The sequence below is a fragment of the Amblyomma mixtum genome, chromosome 4, assembly GCF_055824585.1.
Source record: "Amblyomma mixtum isolate Tamu chromosome 4, ASM5582458v1, whole genome shotgun sequence".
Taxonomy (NCBI): domain Eukaryota; kingdom Metazoa; phylum Arthropoda; class Arachnida; order Ixodida; family Ixodidae; genus Amblyomma; species Amblyomma mixtum.
The window spans coordinates 108,172,939-108,197,025 of NC_143015.1; the positions used below are offsets into that span (position 1 = coordinate 108,172,939).

The 24,087-nt window shown below is 50.4% G+C and overlaps 1 protein-coding gene across 5 annotated transcripts in view; it reads right to left on the minus strand.

Moving 5' to 3' along the window:
• The window catches only part of LOC149347775 (uncharacterized), a 240,320-nt gene that overhangs the window by 1,828 nt on the left and 214,405 nt on the right, over positions 1 to 24,087 (minus strand). For 4 of the 5 annotated variants that reach the window (XM_089587430.1, XM_089587429.1, XM_089587428.1 and 1 more), the window contains 2 exons: positions 3,387 to 3,477; positions 2,339 to 2,391 (listed from right to left, as the gene is read on the minus strand). Coding sequence is in view for 1 of the 5 variants with exons in the window: in XM_089587418.1 (XP_089443544.1) it covers positions 2,339 to 2,391; positions 3,387 to 3,482; positions 7,356 to 7,817 (611 nt within the window). In the remaining 4 variants the exon portion in view is untranslated. Of the gene's footprint in view, positions 1 to 2,338; positions 2,392 to 3,386; positions 3,483 to 7,355; positions 10,067 to 24,087 lie in introns of those variants that run through there. The other variant, XM_089587418.1, reaches the window with a different exon arrangement.

Here is a 24,087-nt window from a genome sequence, read left to right on the forward strand (position 1 = left end):
TGAAAAAACGTGTGAAAAGAAATTTGCAGACTACATCGTACACAAGCTCATATCCTATACAGAGTGATTTTCTTTTAACGTTTACAGATTCTTCTTTTAAACACTGAGCGATATTTTGGTGTCGTCTGTGCAGCTGGATGGTAGAGCAACAAGGCAGAAACAGAGGGTGACACAGACCAATGATTAAATGATTAAGTATCAAATTAACTAATAACCTTTTATTATTTGATTCAACTGTAAGATTATATCGCAAAGGTGAGCAGAGTTTTTTCATTTTCTTTAGAGGCCAATGGGGTTCAAAATGCCGAATATCAAAATTATGCATTTCAAAGCTTGATGAGTTAGCCTTCCGCGTTGCATATAAAATGTCCGTGCGCATATTACCGTCGCCGATATCACGTTAACTGCATTTACGTCGCAAAATACGTTAACGGCGTGTCTATTTGTTGCATTATAAATTCAAGTTCCTGATCATGTAAATGTGTCTGTTGCATTATAAACTCAGGTCACACCATTACATAAAAGCGAGGACTCGAGAAAGACAACTCAATGAGCTTTCAAATGCGTACATATATATCTCGAACGTTATTGCCAATAAAGACAAAAATATTAGAAACTGGGCTCATCTTCGATGCAGACGTCCTTTAATTTCGCAATATAATCATGAAGCATGTAATGCCTGCCTTGCTGTAAAATGCACCTGCACAGACAGCACTGATTTGTATCAGTTTAAAAGGAAATGTGTGAACGGTGAAAATAATTACATGGTATGTTCAGAGTACGCATCATTAAACCCTGTTTCAAACAACTTTTTGTTTCAGGAAACGGTAGATCTCAGTACGTAATGATAGAGGCACTAATCACGTACCGTAATTGGCTTATTTTAATGCTTTCTTCCATGATGCTTTCTTCAATGCTTTTTTTTTATTGCATGTAGATTACAATCGGATACTAAAAGTTAGGCAGCGGTTCAACTCTGCCTAACCGAGTTTCATGTAGCGAAAGCTACATAAGCAGGCTGTCTGCCAGGTGGTCAGAAGTGGCTTGCCACAATGTTCGAAGATTTAGTGCACTACACGTACGCTCCTCAGCGCGCTCTCCTTCCTCCATAGTCTAAGTCAAGCGCACAGCTCTGGTTATAGATGCCCCATTCCTGATATCACAACTGTGAGCTCAATCATGTGACAACGTGATTACCACGTGGCTTTCCTACTACGTCTGTCCACCACTTCAAGGCAAAAATTCAATGTCAAAGTTCAAGGTCAAAGGTCAGGGTCAAAGTTGAAGGTCAATGGTGGTTCACTGGGTGGACTACACATGGTTAAGTATATATGCACTGCAACACTAGCCTAGACTTATCTCAAGGTCGTTTCATGGTCATTCGGAGGCTCACGACGAAAGCGCCCCCGCTATAGTAGTGTAGCGTTCGCTAGAAAACTGCAAGTACGCTTCGAAAAGCTCAGAGTCATTGCCATCGCAAGAAGGCGGTTAAACTTCTTTTCGCTTGCATGGTTGGCATTAACTAACTATGCCCTGCTACATATATAGACGTTTAGCGCAGCTTGTACAGCTACTGCGCACCGCGTTGCGTGCAGCCTCGGTGCGCATGCGCAGATCGCCTTGAAGGCGGCAGATGGTGCCACGGGCTGGCCAGCCAGGCGCACGCCTGCTGTGTTGCAACCAATCCGAGCGTGCGCACTGGCGGTGCGCGGTGAGCGGTTGCCGCTATGCTAAGTAAAGAGTAAACTGCTTTTCCGTCTTCACAAGTATGAGTATCGGATGCACGTTAGAATAGGGTAATGGTAGTGTTTTGATACGAGAAAGAAAAGGCATCGCAGTATAAAAACGCGCTTTACTAAGGTGTTTCAAATAAGACAGGAGACACATGTACCCTCCTCCCCCCTCTCTCCCCCAGATCCAACCGGTTTCCCCTGTCAGGATTGAACAAAGACTATTTTAGCATGACTTCACGTATGACGTGACTGTGCAGCCTTCTTTGCCTTCACGGTGCAAATGTGTACATAAGAATAATACTAAGCCCTGCACCACAACGCTTTGCCCACAATCTGAATGCCGACACGAAAGATGACAAATCATTGGCAGGGAGCACTTATTCGTTCAAGCAATCGTAAAGCTTGCTTTGCGACGGAAAACGCCATGGCCGTTTGAGGTGGCGGGACAGAATCTCGGGAACGGCGGCCGCTTTTGTTATAACGGCTAAATAGAAAAAGTCCGCACGCTGCGAGTGCACACTAAAGAAGAAAAGTGCATTGAAATTCTTCCGGAGACTGCGGGATGCCAAAAGCAAGGATTTCGGGCTACGGACCCTTTCACGTACCTGTTGAGAGGAGGATTGGATGGATGAACCTGACAGGAGACAGGAGCAGTCAGCTGTGGTAGAAGAGATGACTCTCAGTAACAATCACGGCATATATACAAGTTAATCCCTACTTTACTATTCCGGCGCTAAATTAAAACGATTATCGGGGCTCACTTTTTTACTATTCCGGCGCTAAATTAAAACAATCATTATTGGAGTTCACTTTTTACAGCAGTTCCCCTTTTTCGACGCCTTTAGTATACCTTTATTTATTTATGCACTCGTATTAACCCAGAATCAGGTGTATTTTGTTTAAAGGCAAATGACGTTTTACCGTTGTGCACTGCTCGTGTTTACAACTCCCGAATGTCATTCTGTCCTTTTAGTCTTCCCTTCTACAGATCGAAAGTTGAATTCGGTATGTGATTAGTCCAGTCGTTCAGGAAGATTCGGCCCGACTATGCCTACTACTACATCGGTAGTCAGCCACGCACCATGGCATGAGCTACAATGTTATTCAGCAGCTCCTGCTCTGTATAGCTGTTATCTGAAAGCCTCTGTCGTATTCATCGCTAATATAACTGCCACCCTCGGTGCTTGCTGTAAGAAGGCACCAGTGGCTAAATGCAAAGCAGCCTGGAAAACAGCACTCAGTGGCGGCTGGTTTAGATGCGCCTCAAGTGGTGCTGAGCTTTCCTCGTAGAGTTGCCTTTCTCCCTAATCCGCCTTTTTCGCAAGAAGTGGTGCCCTCTGGGTAGTGGCGAATATTTTACCGCTACTGACTGAAGGCAAACACGCGGGAGACGCTGGCACGATCTGCTTCTATGAGGTGCCAGCTACACCTGCGAAGTGGTGTGTGTTGACAGCTGCCGCCATCTGTCGCGTGCACCTGGCACTAACATCAACTGCGCATGCGCAGTAGGAGCAGCGCTTTTCGACCATTGGAGCTGGAGGAGAAGAGGCGCGCACGCGCCCAGCGGCCGTGTGAAAATGTCGGATTATGGCGTTGCGTGGATGCTTCGCGATGCTCAGAATATTACAGAAGAGGCCGAATGCATATACTAACGCTATTAGTCTCGCTGAGGAGCTGGAAAATCCTCGTCGCGGCTTGCACAAAGCGCCTTCGGTCAGCGCTTCCACATCGAATTCGCCGACAGCTCCTCTGCGAAGGAGAATACACACAGTTATTAGACAAAAATGTGCAACTATAAATGTCGAACCAACTTTACTGATTGGTTACTTAACAATGCCGCTAATTACACGTCACTGAATAGGTTTTGCTTCTATATACCAGGCCTTTCAGAAAGGCCCAACAATTATTTCTAAAAATATTTTTTTTTTGTGGAGATTTTGTGTAGCATAGTGCACTTTAAACACGAATTAACCTATATAGGAGTAAAAAGAGAGTCAACCGTCCTCTAGCACACTCCTTTTTAGGGGCAGGGTATGCAGCCCAGGTCCCGATGATGATGAAAACTTTATTTGGAGCAAGGGAGTTTTGGTCACGTCGGTTCTTGGGCACCCGCACGGCCCCACTGCACTCAAACGTTCATGTCCCGGAGGCTCATGACGCTGGCAGCCCGGCCGGGGGCGATGGCTTGCTTGGCCGAGTCCTCGGAGCGCAGTAGGGTCTCCCAAGCCTCCCAAGTGGTAAGGTGCTCCAGACCCCGCGGTGGAGGACCCGCCGGGCAGAGGAAAAGAATATGGTCGAGAGTGGCTTTGGGGTGATGACAGAGGGTACAGGAAGGGTTCGTGTGAACTGGGTGATATCGCGAGCGTATATGAGCGGAGGGCAAAATGTGTGTTTGGAGCCGCCTCCAAAGTGTCTGATGGTAATTCTCGAGGGAGGGATGAGGTGGGGGGTAGAGCCGACGCTCGGCTTTGCAGGCCTGCGTCATTTCACTGAATGAGTGCATGCGCTCCCGCGAGAACCCCAGGTTGGAGGCCGCCGGTGCCCGGTTGAGAGAAGCTCGGGCTAAAGCGGTGGCGGCCTCGTTTCAGGGATTCCCCGTTGCGTTAGGCAATAGCAATAAATTACCTCCTCAAAATGAGCGAAATTCTATCCCTTAAGAAGATTTAACCGAGGTTTCAATCTCCTGTATTTGCTAACCTGAAGGCTTCCGATGCCGCCTCTATTGCCGAGGGCAGACATTCCATGATATTTTGAGACCAAGTCTACTCCCGAACTTGGGCACAATACCTTGCCCATTAATAGGCTGTGCAATACAGGACATGGCATATGTACAGGTGTCGGACACATGTAGCTTTGGTTCATGTGTCCGACACCTGTACAAGCTGACTCCCTTTTCACTCTCAAATATATTTATCCGTGTTTTGAAGTGCAATGCTGGGGCTGGCCGACACCATAAAGATAGTAACTAAACACTAATAATTTTTAATGACTAGAGATGGGCACCTGGTTGCAGTCAGAGATTTGTAGCTCGCTATTAGGAATAACCGCATTAGTTTCCTGAAATTTCGCGCTGTATTCGAAAACTGCGCGCCTGCGGTGTTCGCGCTCAACGATGACCGTCAAACTGCGTCACTCCGTGACGCACATGTCAAGTGACCGCCTCTGCGTTGCCTCGTCTGGTGCAGCGAGGAACGGTGAGCAGAGCAGTGCAGGCTGGACAGGGAGTGTCACGTGGCATGCGCGCCACCGGTTGACGCGTTTAGATGGACATCGCTGAGCATGCGATCGAATTGCGCGACAAATGGCCAGAATTTATTGAGCCACAGTGCCGTAAGTAAGTTCGTTTTCTAACTCAAATTCCAACCAGGTGCCTATCTCTAAAGTCGGATACAACTTAAACCGCAGTGAAGCTCCGCCCACATTCAGCCTCCGTGCACAGAATTCCTCCACGACGAAAATGTAGTCCGCTACTTAAACGTTTCCTGTTACCTAAACATGGAGCTTATCACAAGAAAAAAAAATACCAGCTCTAGAATTTTGATACGTGGATTATTTGATATAGTCAAACATTAAAAAGGTGATTTCGTCTACTGTTGCGATTGGCCAGCGGAGTAATACAAGACGCCGTGGACTGCGGCACAGTGTAAGCAACTGCTGTTTTTTAAAGTTGTATCTTACTATAGTTAAGACTGCAAGTGTCCAGTTATTTTCATTTCTTTTGCGTAAAATCAAGAAAAAAATTGGTTTTTAATGGAAAGGACACGGCGCAGTAACTCATTTATCTGTGGATTAATTATTCATTTCACTAGTATAACATGATGGGCCTTTTTTCTGATGTTGGCGAATACTAATATCGCTATGCCGGGAAAAGCGTCTATCTGCCTAAAAAGAAAGAAACTGGTTTTGAAAATAAGTGCCGGGTTTCTCTGAAACGCCTGAATCGGTTTGCAGTACGGCTTTAAAAAAAATACCTACGCCGATAAAAGATGTTAGTTAGCCAGCTAGCGTTTATCAGTTTTTTTTCACAGTGCTTCAGTTGTCCAGTGATGTCCATTTCCTTTCCTCAAAATCAAGAGGACGCTCCATGGTTTTCAAGGAAAGGACATGGCGCAATAATTCAAGTTCATTACGAGCACTCGACTTACAAATTAAGGACTGATATGCCAGTGAGGAAAGCAAATTAAGCATAGCCGACGGTGTGTCACTTATTTATCACGGAAAATGGCAGCGCAGAGAAAACAGGGACGCCCACCAAATGGTTTGGTTTGGTTTGGTTTATGGGGTTTAACGTCCCAAAGCGACTAAGGATATGAGAGACGCCGTAGTGGAGGGCTCCGGAAATTTCGACCATCTGGGGTTCTTGCACTGACATCGCACAGTACAGATTCAACTGCCGCGGCCGGGATCGAACCCGCGTCTTTCGGGTCAGCAGCCGAGCATCATAACCACTGAGCCACCGCGGCGGCTAAAGAAACCATCGAATAAACAAAACTAGCGAAATTGCAAATTTATCGCTGCACTCGCAAACTTTATGCATGGGATTAAAAAGTTCAGTTTTTGAGATACCTCGGCCGCCACAGTGGCTCAATGGTTACGGTATTCGGCTGCTGGCCCGAAAGACTCAGGTTCGATCCCGGCCGCGGCGGTCGAATTTCGACGGAGGCGAAATTCTAGAGGCCCGTGTACTGTGCGATGTCAGTGCACGTTAAAGAACCCCTGGTGGTCGAAATTTCCTGAGCCCTTCACTACGGCGTCTCTCATAGCCTTAGTCGCTTCGGGACGTTAAACCCTATAAAACCAAACCAAACCAAACCAGTTTTTGAGATACCAACAACCGCTTCTGCCAGCAGCACCAGCCGCGCCGCTAGCAGCACTGTGGCAGCTCGTCTTACTTGAAGCGTTGGAATAAATGATGAGAAAGCGCGGTGAAATCGTAGAGGAAACGGTGACTTGCAGGAAAAGCGAATTTTGCGTCCGGTGGTCTAACAAGAGCAATATGTATGTGAGATTTGGAGGTCGTGGGTTCAGATCCCACCGGCGGCATGCGGTTAAGGCATCTGAAGCCTCTTCCCACAAAAAATTTAACAATGCGCTAATCACTGTTCATAGAGTGTATAATATAAACTTCACGCATGCGCCCAAGGGTGGCTCAAGGGTTATGGCACTTGGCTGTGGATTTTAAAGACGCTGGTTCGATCCCGACCACGGTAGTCACATTTCGATGCAGGCGAAATGCTAGATGCCCGTGTACTGTGCGATGTAAGGGCACGTTAAAGAACCCCAGGTGGTCCAAACTATCTGGAGACATCCACTGTGGCGGCCCTCATAGTCCCGAGGTGATTTGAAACATTAAACCCCATAAAAACAAATCAAACCAATCAACTCCACCAGATGTTGTCCAGGTGTCTACTCGGAGAGCTGCAAACTTTTCGCACAGCACGGCGCAACCATCGGCCCTAGCCTCACGTTCTTTGTCAATTGTAGGGTATAAATTCCCGCCAAAATCTCGAGTTCCGCCCTCGCTATTGTCAGCACAGGCAAAGGCCTACTAGAATACGCCAATGATTTTATACTCGACTGAGTGTCGCCTTAAAAACTTCGCTCTCAACCAGAATCACTTACTTCCGTCCAGAACTGCGCTATTGGAATTCTTCCTTGGCTGCAAATGGTGCAGGCGCGATGCAGATGTGGCACACGATTGTCTCCGACGGCGGCTGATCTGTGGAATAAAGGTTCAGCAACAGCCACAATTAAGAAGCACCGCCCATCATCAGCCGCGTCCGCGTCAAGGCGCGTTCTCACTTCGGGTGGGGACAGTGAGCGGAATCCACAGCCACGGAGGAGATTCCGTCGAAATGCCCAGCGGAAAGCCCGATCGGTGCAGGACAGATTTCTGCCGCCGGAAAAAGTCGGTCGATTTCCATTGGCCAATAGGATGGCGAGGTAGAAGTTGCATTCCCGCGGGGACGAACATGGCGGTGACCTTCCAAGCCGGACCCCTCGCTCCGGACTGAGTTCGTCGTCGTTACTGCCTTTTTCAGTGCGTTCACAGGCCATAAATAGGGGACCGGCCTTTTGCTTCATCTCACCTCACCCATAGGAGAAAGTACGAGCGATAAATTTGCTTTTTCATTTACTGTGACGATTCTTCCGGTTTTAGGCTGAAGAGGATCCTCAGTTTGTTGACAAAATGATCGTCTCAACAATCAGATGGTGCTCCAAGGCGAGCTTATCGCTTCTCAGCATAGGCTGAATAGGTTAAAGTGAGAACGTAAGAAATGGCGTTATGACCCGCAAAACGCCTGTGTTTAGCGCACGTGCAAGCGCGCATACGCTAGCGCTATGAAGATTGCGCCCATTAATATCTTTTCTTACCATATCTGCGTGCTCCGCGAGCAGACGACATGGCGGCCGGGAAGTATGAACCAGGAAACGGTAGGAAATACCTTGCGCTTCGGTCGCATTCATGTAAACATGACTTCTCGCTAGGCCTATCCTGCGTCGCATCGAAAACGCCATGGACGATCCCTTGTAGCAAGCCACGGTCTATCATAAAAAGGGTAATTTTGCTATCCCCACAATGTAAACACCATAATAATTACCATTAAGGCACAGCAGTATGCGATGCTCTCGGCAATAGAGCGCGTCAGGCGAAGGCCACCCACAGACTTCGTCGAGCTAAGTTAGCGTCACCACACGACAACCAACCAATGTTTGGTTTGGTTTATGGGGTTTAACGTCCCAAAGCGACTAAGGCTATGAGAGACGCCGTAGTGGAGGGCTCCGGAAATTTCGACCACCTGGGGTACTTTAACGTGCACTGGCATCGCACAGTACACGAGCGAATGTAGTAAGCGCTACAGCGGTATGGGACCACGAGTCCGAAGGCCACACCAACCATACGCCCCTTTCCTCATGTCAAACAGCATTAAGGCGTTTTCACGTGGCTAGTGGTGGCAGCGGATACGTACGCGGACTCATGCATGAGGAATTACGGGAATGCCATTTGGCGGAGCGGCGCATGCAGGGCGCGCTGTTCGACAGACTGAATATTTCGCTGAACGGCAGATGGAGAAAACGCGTTGAGTGGTGCTATTCTTTTGTAATGTATCTTCAAGGGAATGCTTTGACTTTAATACAAGCAAAGGTTCGACAGATCCGGGTTCGGTATATCCACAATCGACTGCATATCAAAACAGCTTAGCTGATGCGTCATTCTCGGAGCATGCTTGCTGCTGAACGGCCTTATTTCACTGAAACACTTCGGGGCAAAGTGTCGCTGAGACCAAACAACTAGCGCGTACCTGTACAGTACATTGCAGCACTATGGAGCCTATGGGCATCTGAGAATCAAAATGGCACGCGCGCTGCATAAGTGTGTTCCTCTTCATCCATCATTCCTCCGCGATCGAGGGCTCCATCACTTGGAAAGGAAGAACTAGTGGGCAGCTGCGCCATATTTGCGAATTGAAGCGTACCACCATAGTACAGGCGCGGACAAAAGTAAACGGAGCACGCAACTGTCTTCGAATATTTTTCACGCGTCACCTAATTGATATTTCCGGCATTGGTACGCGCACGCTGACAGAGGAGGTTATTGGACTTTCTTGTAGACAAACAATGTTTCTTGATTTCCAGTGGAGAAGGCGTGATTGCGCTTCGAATGGAATAGCGTGCTCCGTTTACTTATGGCCGCGCCTATACCACTTCGCGGCATTCCTTCGCAGTGCTCTGTACATGCGGTATGTCTCTAATTTAAGCCAGTGAATGAAACGTTCTCTGTACTGAATAAAAGCAAAAAAATACCTTTTTAAGGTTTCTGTAATGTCTCAAGCTCGGACCCGGAGCCCTCCATTACGGCGTCCGTTGTAGTCATAGCCTAACTTTCTCCAAAACAGTTAAACTCTGTTCAAATATTTGAGGGACTGTTTTTTTTTCTAGATCCATATATAGTCACAATTATGCATGTCATTTAATTTCAGTGAATGAAGCACTCACTGAACTCCAAAAAAGTAAAATCCTTCCTTTGCTATTACTACCAGAGCTTAAGGCTTAAGGTTGTATGGGGCTTAGTGTCCCAAAGCGACTGAGGCTATGAGGGACGCCGCAGTGGAGGGCTCTTGATCTAAATTCCCGCAGCACTACGTCATAGTCATAGCGTCTCTGCAAAACACTTCAACACTGTTAATGGATCTCCACTTAAGCCACTCTCGTGCCAGCCAAGAACAACGTATCGAAAAAGGGACTATTTCAGGGACTATGAGCTTTTTTTTTTGGTATGAATGCCATTTAACTTCAGGTAAAGCGGGCTCGATTCCGGTCGCGGCAGTCGAATTTTGATGGAGGTGAAATTCTTTAGGCCCATGTGCTGTGCAATTTTAGTGCACGTTAAAGAGCCCCAGGTGGTTAAAATTTCCGGAGCCCTTCACTACGGCGTCCCTCATAGCCTGAATAACTTTGAGACACAAAGCCTTAATAATTTCATGTACAACACTCCTTGTGCTGTTCTCTCGTTGAGTACGTAAAGAATTCGGGACTTTTTTTTATCACGACGCCAGACGGCTTCATAAAGAGACGGCTTCATCTGATGTAACAGCAGCCTCCTTGTGGGTAGTCGTGGGCCGGGACCCTGCAGGGATGACCATTGAGACACGACAAGGTTAATACGGTCACTGAGACTACCGCACATTGCTTAAGTCAACGTCAAGCTGCCCACCTGTTAGGCAGAAAGCACACCTCCATAACCGTTACATTGGTATGCAATAACAGGCTAAGCCTCACCACCTTCCATACGGTCGCTGACCAGCGCGCCAACGTGGCCAGTGTCACTGTCAGGCACGTGATCGTGCATCCATTGCGATGGACATAGTAGCCACAATGACTGCAGTTCTTCAACCTTAGGTGTTAGTCATAAGCAAAAGATGGAAACACAGCGACAAGTTTTTCTTAGTTAAGGGGGTTACGGAGCAGAGTTTAAACACTTTTTTATGCCAAACCGTGCGCCGTCTGCAATAACGTCGTGAAAGCCCGCGAATTGAATACCGCATATGGCACACACGTGCACGAACACAGCTGGGGGATAAGTGGTCGGTCAGGGGCGCAGCCAGGGAGGGGGGGTCTGGTGTCAGAACCGGTGTCTGGTGACCGGTGTCATTGCACAATTGATAGCAGTCCTTTTAATTGTTGGCACAGTTCACCCGACTAAACATAGCTTTTCACGTCAGCCTACTTTTTCATCATTTGCAATTCCAGAAATGATCATTAACTTGTGCGAAAATATGTTTTTTTTTTAAACCGACTATGCGGCCCAGCGCAAGTTCACAAGTATAGGATAGAAGTGTTGACAAATGCCATTGCGAAGATCCGCGATTTTTCATAGCAGTGTTTTTTATAGGTAAATATTATTTACGAATGAAGTCCTCACAGTCCTGTATGCACTCGATTTTTTTTGTAAACATTACGGTGAACGAAACAACTAACCCTTCGGCTTTATTCAAGCCGAAAATTGACTAAGATATTGTTTGGAAGCAGTCTATCGTAATTTTTTTGGCGGCGGCATATAACGCCTCCCCAAAAATATTCCTGACTAACGAACGACTTACTGCGCTCGCGCAAACGGTTCAGCAGATGACAACGAATATACAGAGTACGATCCAGAACATGATGGCGCAAATGCAAGCACAGCTGCAGACGCAGATACAGGCACAAATACAATGTATGGAAGCACAGATCACCGCCAAACTGCAGCAATCATGGACGGGACAGCAAGTACAGCAGCATCCACACCCCCAGTGAGAGACCTCTTGGTCTGGCACTGGAACTGCAACGGCTTTACCGGCAAGAGAGCAGTGCTGCAGCAACACTTGCAGCAACTAACGAGGAAACCAGACGTCATAATGATTCAAGAAACACACAGCGAAGAAACGCCGAAACTACCGGGCTACCGGTCGCACGACAGCCCGCCGAGCAAAAGGGACACGTCCAAGGGCAAGGGCAGAGGGGTCTGCACCTTCGTTAGGAGAGGGATCACCTTCGTGGAACACGAAATGATCGGCAGAAGCGCCATCGAACACTGCACGGTGGAAGTAATCACGGGAAAGAAGAGGAGAGAGAGCACTTTCCTGGTGAACGTCTACAGCAACCCGTCTCACGGACAACAGAAATTCAAGGCACTGTTCCACAAGGCAGCTTCAGTCGCGGGAAGCAATACGCTCGTAGTGTGCGGAGACTTTAACGCACCGAGCCAAGACTGGGGCTACCACAGAACGACGGTCAAGGGGAGAGAGCTGATGCAAGACGCCACCGACGTCGGACTGAACCGGCCTTTCCCACCAGGATCGGCACATCTGTTACGAGAGACACAACTCCGGACCTTACCTTCATCAAAACTGAAGGAGGATCAAGAGAAGCGAAATGGAGAAACACGGGCCAAGAGCTGGGCAGCGATCACTACATCGTAGAGGTCGTCATACTGCTCGAAGGCCAAGGCAACACCGGCATAAGAAAGCATCGCATTACAGACTGGGACGCCTTTCGAAAGGCGCTACCCGCGGTGCAAGAGGACATTACGGACATCGAGCAATGGGCGGCCAACGTCGTTGAGACGACGGAAGGAGCCACCAAAGAGCTAGAGACGGACGAACGGGTAGACAAGATGGACAGTCGGCTGGCCCACCTGATAGAAGCCAAGCAGTCCATAAAGGCGAGGTGGCAGAAGCGACGAACCAACCGCAGTCTAAGGAAGAAGATCGCCGAGCTCAACAGGCAGATCGAGGTCCACTGCAGGGTGCTATGCACCCAACAGTGGAACGAGGCCTGCAACGAAGCCGACGGACAGATGCACAAGGGCAAGACGTGGAACATGCTGCGGCACCTCCTCGACGAAACCAAGACCAAGGGCCACCAACACAACAACCTGGCCAGGATCCTACACAAGGCAATCTGCGAACACGGGGAGGACGAGGTCAAGCGGCGCTTGGACGCCAAGTACCTGCCGACCACCCCCACGGAAAGACACCCGGATTACCAAGGCAAGGAAAACGAGACGCTAGATCGCGACATCCAGACCTGGGAAGTAAGAGTTGCCCTGCAGAAACTCAATGGAAGGTCTGCCGCGGGTCCCGATCGAGTGACCAACAGAGCGCTCAAGAACCTCAACGAAGCGGCCATCGAAACGCTCACGAACTTCTACAACAAGTGCTGGCAAGAAGGAAGGCTACCCAAGCAATGGAAAGCAGCCAAGACGATCCTCATCCCCAAGCCTGGCTGGCCGCCCAACATAGAGAACCTCAGGCCGATCTCACTCACTTCGTGAGTGGGAAAGGTCCTCGAGCACGTTCTCATGAACAGGTGGCAGCGTTACCTGGAAGAATCGGAGCTTTACCCAAACTCCATCATCGGGTTTCGGAACAAACTCGGGACGCAAGACGCCATGATCTTACTGAAGAACGAGATCATCGACGATACGACGGGCACCAAGGACAACAGAGCCGTACTCGGGCTGGACTTGCAGAGCGCCTTTGATAAAGTGAGGCACTCGGCTATCCTGGCCCAAGTATCCAGGCTAAACATGGGCAGGAGGACATACCAGTACATCAAAGACTTCCTGACGGAACGAACCACCGAAATCTGTGCGGGAGACCTACAGCTCGAAGAGAAGAAGCTGGGCAGCGTCGGAACTCCGCAGGGGTCAGTGATCTCCCCGCTACTCTTCAACCTCGTGATGATCGGGGTGGCCACCCGGCTAGAAAGAGTAGCGGGAGTCCGGCACACCATCTACGCCGACGACGGGACGCTATGGGTACCGGGAGGAAGCGACGGACACATCGAGACAACGCTGCAAGAAGCGGTCAACGCCATCGAGGAGCAGCTGGACGGGTCTGGACTCGTTTGCTCCCCGGCCAAGTCAGAACTGCTGGTGATTCCCCCGAAAGGATCGTGCAGGAAAAGAAAGAATATGGAAGTCAAGTACGAGCGTCCCAAGATCACGGTCAAGACGGCGGGAGGACAGGTAATACCGGAAGTCGAGAAGATTCGGGTACTCGGGCTGCTCGTCCAGCGAAACCGAGTCAACGGTGAAACGGTCAACAAGCTCGCGGGCAAGGCGGCTGCGGCAATGAGACTCATCAAGAGGGTGTCCAACAGAAAAGCGGGGATGAAGGAGGAGAGCCTGACTAGGCTCGTTCAATCCTTCGCAGTTAGCCACATAACGTACGTGGCCGCCTTCCACAACTGGAGGCCGAGTGAACGTAACAAGATAGACGCCACCATACGCAAGGCGTATAAGGCGGCACTCGGTCTCCTCGGGAGCACGAGCACCGAAAAATTCATGGCGCTGGGAGTCCACAACACGCTGGACGAAATAGCCGAATCACAGAGAACGGCGCAACTCGAGCGTCTCTCCGAAACGAGAACCGGAAGACAGATACTGCGGGACCTTGGCCTCGAACCGAGGGAAGGCAAGCAGCAGAAAGACGTACCTATACCAGATAGCATCAACAGAAAGCTCAGGGTCTTCCCGATCCCGAAGAACGTGAACCCCGAGCACAACACGGAGCGGAGGTTGGCGAGGGCCAGGGCTCTCGTGGACCTCCACGCCAGAGAAGAAGGCGCCGCCTACGTGGACGCGGCAGAGTATCAAGGGAGCACCGACGCATACGCGGCGGTGGTTGTCGGGGAATCGACGGGTGCAACGAAGACCGCGGTGAGCGTCCGGACTCGAGAAGCGCACCGGGCGGAGGAGGTGGCCATCGCCTTGGCCGTTTCCGACCCCGGATGTACTACAGTGTTGTGTGACTCTAGAACGGCAGTGAAGAACTACGCCAAGGGTAGGGTATGTAGTGAGGCCGCGCGCATACTGCGCAAGGCCGAAGACATCGGACGCAACAGTCCTGTGGTGATCAAGTGGTTTCCGGCCCACATGGGCAGTGACGTGTCGGTACGCGGAAACGTGAACCACAACGAGACGGCCAACTCGGCCGCGCGAGGACTAACAAACCGCGCGGCTGAAAGTACGGCCGACTCGGAGTCCTGGTCGCGACGCAGTGCCAAGGACAAGATGACCACCTTCAACGAAATAGTGAAATGGTACAGACTGAACAGACAGACTATGCCGCCACCTCACCCGGGGCTTACCCGGAAGGAGGCAGTGTTATATAGACAGTTACAGACGGGGTCCCTGCTCACCCCGGTGCTAGCTAAGCACGTGTGTCCGAGTGTGTACGCGAGTGACATATGCAGACTGTGCGCGAAGGAGAGAGCCACCGCGGCTCACATCCTTTGGGACTGTAGCGTAAATCCGCGCGAAGCCAGCGAGAAGACGACGATCCCGCCGCAGCTAGAGGCTGCAACGAGGAGCTGTGATCATAAGACACAACTCAAGGCCGTCCAGCAGGTCTCGGCAGCTCTCGAGAGGCAGCGACCGAGCGAAACCGAGGAGAGGGGGGCGGCACCCCCAGGAAGGGGGCGGCGGCCCTCTCGAACCCGCGGAAGTAGCGAGGGACGTAACAAGACCTCAAGGAGCACAACGCACGAGATTGACGTAGTGGCCGCGTCGCGGTAAAAGCTTGTCCTCCCTGCTTGGAGGGAGCCTAACCGACTCTGCAGGCTTTCTAAATAAAAGTTGTTCTCTCTCTCTCTCTCTCTCACTATGCCACTGTGGTCATTCACTGCAAAATAGCCTGGTTACCTCGCTTGAGCGAGGTAACCAACCGAATGCACGTGCACAAGCTCGTGCATTCGGTTAGTTTTCACTAGCCCTATTCGATTCTAATGACTTTTAGTTTTCTCGAAATGTTCCTCATTATCTAGTGATACTGCCAACAAACAATTATCTCTTGGCCACGAAAGGAAACCGTCTTTTCTTTCTGTACTCTGTGCGCCCATGTGCGATGCAGCCCTTATGTCCACCGTGGTTTGGTGCAATAAGTCACTTGTGAGTGCTGAGATTTTGCGTATCTGTGAACGTTTCTTCTTTATATGTACAGCACGCCCCGTAAAAATTTTGAAACCAAGCTCTTGCAGCTTTCAATTCCGCCCCATCGTCACTGGCCAATGCGACTCCACACACCACACGCCCGGTCTCCGTTACTGACTGAAGCCCATGTCGCGCCATCGCTTCAGACAGCAGCGAAGGGCGGAAAGTTGATGGTATGAAATGGGAAGAAATCATTATAATACACAGACCTAAAGTTTCAGCTACGGCGATATGCAACAGTCTTTCCTCCAGCACTGATAACCAGAGTACAGGACAGGAGAAAACGTGCCAAGCGTCACTCTTTCTCCGCAGCGATTGCTCACCTGGGCGCGCAGTAGCTCTGGAATGGCTTTTTGCAGGCAGCCATCCAGGCGCGACGAAGGTATTTTACACGACGGGGTCCACAACGCCAGCTGATCTGGACGAGATGAATCATTCAAAATCATATACCACGTCGCTTGCTGAAAGCAACGCTGCAAAAAGTCAGGAAGAGGTGAAAGAGGAGGAACTACAATTCTGGAACGGCGTACCACCAGTTTTGCCTACGCCAGATGCAGCGGCTAAATCACGCACTCGTACGCGGACTGCCTTCCGCGAGGTGGTCGTATCAACAGCAGTTTCAGACACACACACTGAACAAAAAGGAGTAAAATGGGATTTAACTGTCCTTTAGACTCTAAACACGAATACACCTATATGGCAATAAAGAGAGCAAGCTGTCCTGTGGCGCGCTCAATTTTTAATGGGTGTACACACTCTTTTACAAAAATGTGTGCGGTAGAGGGTAGATTACTCCCATTTTACTCACATATAGGCGTATTTGTGCAGTTTTAGCATGTCGAACGTGTACCGCCAGCATCATACCGCATACTACAACCATCAGCCGCCAATACGCATGCGTATGCATAATTTACACCAATTGGGGCTCGCTACTTTGCACCGAGAGACCGCAGCTAAAGGCATTGCTTGCATTTTCTTCATGTGTCAGCAGCGCCTTGGTAAGCTTCCTTTAACACTCACTGCCTTCCGAACCCTAGCGATAGGCTATGAGAGGGGAAAATATTTACAAAAAATTCGCTGTGGCTTAACTTGGTTAAGCCCGGTAATTGCGAAAGCAATATCCGTACCTACGCCATGGTTCAGCTGGTATTGTAGCTGGTGGTGGTGCTTGTGGTTAGACTTGTGGCGATGCATCTGTTATACAATCCAATCGAATCCAATCCAATGTAATCTAATGTAATCTAACCTAATCTAGCCTAATCTATTCTAATCCAATCCAGTCCAGTCAGGCCGGCGTTCATGTGCAGCGCCGTCGCACACGGACGGCGCGAGATCGCGAAGCAATGTTAAGGCGCTGGTGGTTGGCACAGCTACTGCTTTCTAGCGACGTGAGTCGAGCCTAATCTCTTCAGCGCATGGAGGTAAAAAAACTAGGAGAGAGTGCGCTCAGCCTCTGCAAGCCATCCTCCTCTGACGCCGCTGCCGAGGGTCCTTTTGCGCACTGGCTCATGGGAAATAGGCCCTCCTCCACAGTTACCAGACTGCCAACCAGCGGTGCTTTTAGTGAACGTCCGTGCTCCGATGTAGCGCAGAAGCGCAGCGCCTGTGTTGCAGCTTTGGCGGAATGCGTACCGAGCTCGAGGTTGTCTGAAGGCTCCGCGTCTCAACACTTCTGTTGATTACACTCTTGAGTTTTTGGGTGCACTGTAGAAAACTGCAGGTAAACTTTTCATCAAAGGGTGCGGCCGCGACCTCGTCACTGTTCAACTGTGGTTCATAAAGAGAATGGAGAGGAATTCCTTTCGTCGTTATACACATACGGAGCGTTTATTTCAGCGCATGCTATAAGCGGAGAACTCGAGAGTAGACGAAGAAACGAGCTTCTAAAAAAGGGCGCAGCGGCTTCCAGAGCACTCACGGCGGACGGACATGTTTAACGAGCGCTCCGGCGCGCTGCGCAAGATTCTATTTCTCAGGCCCCGCCGCGGTGGCTGAGTGGTTACGGTGCTCGGCTGCTGGCCCGAAAGACGCGGGTTCGATCCCGGCCGCGGCGGCTGAATTTCTTGAAGGCGAAATTCTAGAGGCCCGTGTGCTGTGCGATGTCAGTGCACGTTAAAGAACCCCAGGTGGTCGAAATTTCCGGAGCCCTTCACTCCGGCGTCTCTCATAGCCTCAGTCGCTTTGGGACGTTAAACCCCAATAAACCAATAAACCAATCTATTTCTCAGGCGGACTTCGGCCCGCCCATGGGCCCGGCACAAGTCGTGCCGAATACGCTCGCGCACATACGCGGTTCCGACGTGAAATGCAGCAGTGAAGTATTTCTCTCTCTCTCGCTGTCGAGAGTGCCGGCGGCTTTACGTCTGCCCCTGCGCGGGGTCTCCCGGCCACTGCGCACAATCACTTACAAAAAGAAGTAAACTGTATGTATACTTGCCGCGCGCTCGTAGCGTCCTGTCTCGGACTAATCGCGCGCGCGGCACACTGCACTAGCGGCCGGGGTGGGGCGCCCGGCCGCGTATACCGTCCGAGGTAGCACCCAGCGTTCGTGTCACGGGTGCACTACCTGGCGAAGAGCAAGCGGGAAGTCAAGCCCGCCTGCTCGATGAACGCACAGAGGCTCACCATTGTTCTGTCACGGGTGCGGGCACTGCCGCGCGGCCACAGGAGCGCTTCGAGACTGTCCGGGATGATTCCCAGCGCCCTGCAGGCCGCGAGAATCTCGCGACGCGGCACTGCAGAAGCGGCACAGCGAAGGAGCATGTGCTCCAATGTCTCCACTGCGCCGCAGTCAGCGCACGCGTCGCTCGGCGACGGTGGCCGCTGCGGCGAGCGAGCAGTTTGCGCTCACCACGGAGCCGTCAGTTAACACAAGCAGATGGTCGCGCAGTTGCTCGTAGAACGAAAGAGCGAAACCGAAACCGAAATCCGGCTAAGAGCTACCACTGCCTTGTCACGTGAGGGCCTATTTCCCATGATTCTTTCCATTATATTTTTTATGACTAGGCTTCAAGATTGTGACGTCATGCTCCCTCCTAGTTTTTCTTCCTCCATGCTTCAGCGTAACGCCACAATCGCGCTCCTAGCGGAGAGCGCAGGAGTTAGGCGCCGGTGGTGGCGCCGCCGCGGCTTGCGACGGCGCGAGTAGGTCGCCCTTCTCTTCGGCGTGACGTCACAAAGCACCTGTTGCGCTCCTAGCGGAGAGCGCAGGAGATAAGCGCCGGTGGTGGCACCGCCGCGGCTTCCGACGGCGCGAGTAGGTCGCCCTTCTCTTCGGCGTGATGTCACACATGACGTCACACAGAGGTCAACTAAAGCTCAATGGTGGCACCGCCGCGCCACGGCAAAGGCTGAAAGTGCAAGTAGTGAAGCTTTCGCTTTAAAAGGTAAAAAGTACGGAAGAAGTCGCTGTAATTGAGGCAGAAGCTTCAAAGACGAAGTTTCAGCAAGGTGTACAGTCGCGAGCAAAAAATATTAGCACAGATGATTGGCAATCAGAATTCGTATATCTCACCACGCGGCGCTGCGGTACGCAGACCTGCCAACGGGTCGTTTCCATGTTTGAAGCGTAGGGGGGGGGGGGGGGGGGGGGACGGCATGAAGTAAGCTTTATCAAGCGTGCACCGCCCGCGCGTTGAAGTGCCGACCCTACGTGACTCTGCATGCGGCACTTATTTTGGCTCGGTTATCGTGAGCAAAGATGGCTACTTTTTATTACTGTTTTTTTATGACCGCGATGGTTTGTCAAAAGGAACTCGCGGGAACAATAGATGATACCGCTGCTTTTAGCTAGTAATTTTGCTGTCCGTGGCAGTCCGCTGAGCCCCCCTAACACTGGGCGGATTTGTTTTTCAGGCCCGGACTGTCCGGGACTACTTGCGGACTCGAGTCCGGTATTTGTTTTTCTCGGGCAGCCCGAAAGGTCCGCCCACCTGCGTGCATTGCCATAGCAACGCGTTCGTTTTTCGCCAATGGCAGTCCGCGGGCTGCGGGGAAGGCAGCAGACGACAGCTGCGCGCCGCGCTGTCAGCCATATTGAGTTAGACTCCGTGTGCATTTTGCGTACTTTTCGTGTTCCTGGAGAACGATATCGTGCGTTAAACCTTCACATGAGCCCCGTAGCTGCTCTCTGAGCCATCGTAAGACTTTTTGTTCTTGCATCTTCGTTTATTTTCTTGAAATCCACCGCACACGGACGCGCGTTCGGAGCTGCGAACACGTATTGTTTGCTCGTGTCGTCAGGAGGTTCTTGTTCGCTTGTTTGGGACATGCTGTCTGTACGCTTACCTGAAAGCATCGAAGGTGAATCACTCGTATACTGGAGCAGCTATAGCGCTTGTTGTCAACATTTTTGCGAAGGCTTTCGTCTCTCTGCCTATCCGCCACGAGTTGGGCTACTTTGTGCGAACTTCGCCGCAAGCAGTGTCGCGACTGTGTCGCGAGCATGCCTCCGAAGCTGAGTTCTGTAATGTACAGGGTCGTCCACTCTTAGTTAGAATGCGCTAGCGCATAGCCGCACTCTTCAGAGGGCCACCGCGTGCGACACAGTCGCTCATTGCAGCAAAGTGGCGCAGGAGAAGGTGTACCTGGACGTGGTGCTTCGCGTCATCTGCCACTTCGCTTCGATGCGCAGCCGTTTCGGACGCAGTGACCCTCCAAAGAGCACGGCCATGCTCTAGCGCATTCTAACTAAGAATGGACGACCCTGTACCTACGCCAAACTGACATTAAGGTCTTCAAATCGACTCAGTATCATGATCGAGCGCACGGCGTTGCTTCGGCGTCGTGGTGGCCGTGGCTTGCTTCGTCTGCTAGCAGATGACAGCTTCTCGGTACGGTAACCGAGGGGGAGCCCGGCTCCGGCGGCGAGCAGCCTATGGCAAGTAGGTCATGTGACCATGACGCTATTTCCTGTCAGAGCGGAAGCCGAGACCTGTCAGCAAGTAGTCCGGGACTGGAAAAACAAATGCGGCCACTGTAGAACGGGAATGGCTCAGCACTCTCGTTATCAGCCTCTTCGCCACCAGCAGCGCCACGCGTTGGCATTCCGGCGCTCTGGTGTTCCGTCATGTGTGCTAATCTTTTTTACCCGCGACTGTACGTGTACCGTTACCGAATACTGCCACAACCAGCGACCGACACTCATGCGTGGATGAATCAGAGGGATCAGGTGTCGCCAGCAGCAGGCCTGCACCTCTTTGGGGGTATCTGCGCAGGCGCACCAACGGCCTTCGACGAGATGTCGTCGGACATATCACCATTTTTAATGCGAAAGCAATACTATTTGCACTTTGCAGGGTGACCACCATCGTGCCGCGGCGGCGACCACCATTGACCTTCATTTGACCTTGATTGCATTAGTTGGATTAGATTGGATTATATTAGATTGGACTGGACTGGATTGGGCTGGACTGGACTGTACTTTAGAAAGATGGGTTGCGCACATGAGACAACCACAAGAAAGAAGACGGGACGGGCGTGTCCCGTCCCGTCTTCTTCCTTGTGATTGTCTCAAGTGCGCATCCCATCTTTCTAAAGCAATATGAACCAACTTGCCTAACAACGCATCCTGCTGCACTGAACTGGATTGGATTAGATTAGATTAGATTACATTAGATTAGAGTAGATTACATCGGATTGGATTAGATAGGAGTGGATTGGATTGGAATGAAATGGAATGGAATGGAATGGATGGGATTGGTTTGGATTGGATTGGATTGTATAACCGATGCATCACCACAAGTCTAACCACAGGCACCGCCACCAGCTGTACCATGGCGTAGGTACGGATATTGCTTTCGCAATTACCGGGCTTAACCAAGCTAAGCCACAGCGAATTTATTGACAACTTTATCCTCAAATGAACATGGGAAGTGAGGGATGGAAAGCGGTCCCAGGCTGGGTAGGCCTCTCGCGTAGGGAAGCTTCCACTGCTCCTTTCAGTAGTATTCAGCGATTTTAACTCCTATGTGAACTCAGTTGAACGAGTCGTGTCAGAAAATCTTGTCCAATTTCTACCAATTTTTTTCCACATATTCTTTTTGCACTACAAAACAGTGGCAGAAGACGACCGGCGCCCATTTAAAATTCGGCTAACCAGCATACTGCAGCTTGGAACACCTATTCGCCGCTGCGTGCAAAGGAACACCTATTCGCAGCTGTGGGCAGGGATGAGCTTTAAAGCCTCCTGTGTCGCCATTAAAAAAAAAAACACTGGTTGTCCCGACAGCTGTTATACGACAGACAAGGGGAAACCACACACGCGGTATAAGGGGGAGTGTAAGGAGGCCGCGTGTGTTACAAAAGGATTCACTTCGTTCTTTGGACTGGGGCAGAACCGGCCCTCACATTCGGCTGACCGCTTATGCTGGGCTGCCAGACACCTGCTGCCATGAGTCCGTCACGGAGGACCGCCTGCGCCCAAAGGGGAACGGATGAAGCGGGCAACACTGTCTCTCTGCTTCTGTTCATTGCACTCAGAGTTCATATAGTAAGGTTTGCTTCAGATTTTTCTTCGCAGAGGAAACAGCGTGATACGTAAAACGCCACATGGAGAAAGCAGGTAGAGGGAGCTCTCGGCTTCGACTTCATTTTTTCTTTATATTTTCTGCGCAAACGCCCTCAGTAGGCGTAACACATAAAATGTTTCGTTGTCGATAACGGAGACTGCCAAACAACTCGCCAAGACAACTGCAAAACAACTTGAAGTTCCAGCACCCTGCTGAAAAAAAGTTCTATGATGCAATAACCTCATAGATGCTTCATCATAGATTATCATACAGTTTGCATGATATATCAAAGAATTCGTATGATATTCTATGACATCTCTATGATGACTGTATGATTTTACAGAAATGTATGACATTTGTACGACAATTTGCTATGATTTGTATGGTAATCAATTATATTTCTATGAGAAACTGTATGAGTTTATTCCATCATAAAACTTTTTTCAGCAGGGGACTGCTTCACTAGCAGTCCTTTGACCCCACAAGCCTCGTAACGGGCTAAATCGACAGTTGATAGCCACTGGAGTAGCAGCGCAATTACTTTACAACGTGGAAGTGTTCTACAGGAGCAATAACATCAATACCTGCAAAAGGAGTGCGCTACTTTTTCGAATTATCTCTCTCAAAAGGATGTGCTGGAATTTCTCTTATCACAACATATATTAGTGTGGGCAGAGAAAAGAAAAAATGTTGCCCAGCCCGCACTGCCTAAGGCACAATGGGCTTCTTATCCCAACAGCGCATGTGTTGCCGAGAATGCCTACGACGCATGTTGCCTGTCCTGCATCATACCCTGGAAAACGTCAGCTCTCACTCACCAAAGGCTGCTGGCCTTCGGCTGCTGCCTGCTGGTTGGCACACGGCACTCATGTTGCAGAACCGACTGGCTCCCTCTGCAGTCTGTGGGCACAGCGCAGATGGCACCGACTGCGGGAAGAAAGAGGCGCACATGGAGAGGTGACGTCTTACCGTCGTTGTGAGCACACCAGATGAGCCTATATGTCAGTTGTCCCATTATATTGAAGCCTTTAAAAAACACGAAGTGCAATAGACCAGCGAAACCAACTGAGATATGTAGAGAGTCGCCTGGCTTAGCTGGCAGGAACTACGTGGCTCCGCATATGCGCAGAGAAAGAGCTAGCCATGGAGCCCTCGTCTCGTAATCGCTTGTTCGAACAGTCGTAATGCCAGGGCTGTGGCGATTACGAGAACTCCACGGCTTGCTCTTTCTTTGCGCATGGAGAGCCACTCAGTTCCTGCAGACCTTGTTAGGTGGCGTGGTGACGCAGTTCGGCGCACCCATTCTGCCACAATTCACGCATTATTTATTCTGGCCACGCCCGTACAGAGCAGACAGGCAGGTAGATCGGAACTATCAATTTGATGGGCGAAACAGCGTCCGAGAAAAAGAGAGAAACTAGGGGGCGCCGATTGCGATCTTCGCTCTCGGTTGTAGGACCCAACCCGAGAGCGGCCGACATGATTAGAAACGCTTCGGAAGACGCCATTATACTGTCTCGACCTGAATATAGGACGACTTAAAGAATAGTCTGCGAGTGACTGCGATTGCACAAATGCATTTCGTTTGCACCTATTAAGAAGATACATAAAATAACACACCCCGCGAGGCTTAGAAAAATATGATAAGGTCATGCGCCGGTTCTTTACCTCACTCCATGTTTGGTAAGTGGCGTTATTACATCGAGGTGCAATCGACGATTAGCGCATTCGAACGGTCTCTGGGGCTTAAAGGGGAACTGCAAAACTTTTTGAGAATTCCGCAATATTCAATGGACCTATAGCCTGTATAAGGGTAGGTAATGCATGCCAAAAATTTTTGCACTGGCATTCCACTACGGCGTTGTTCATA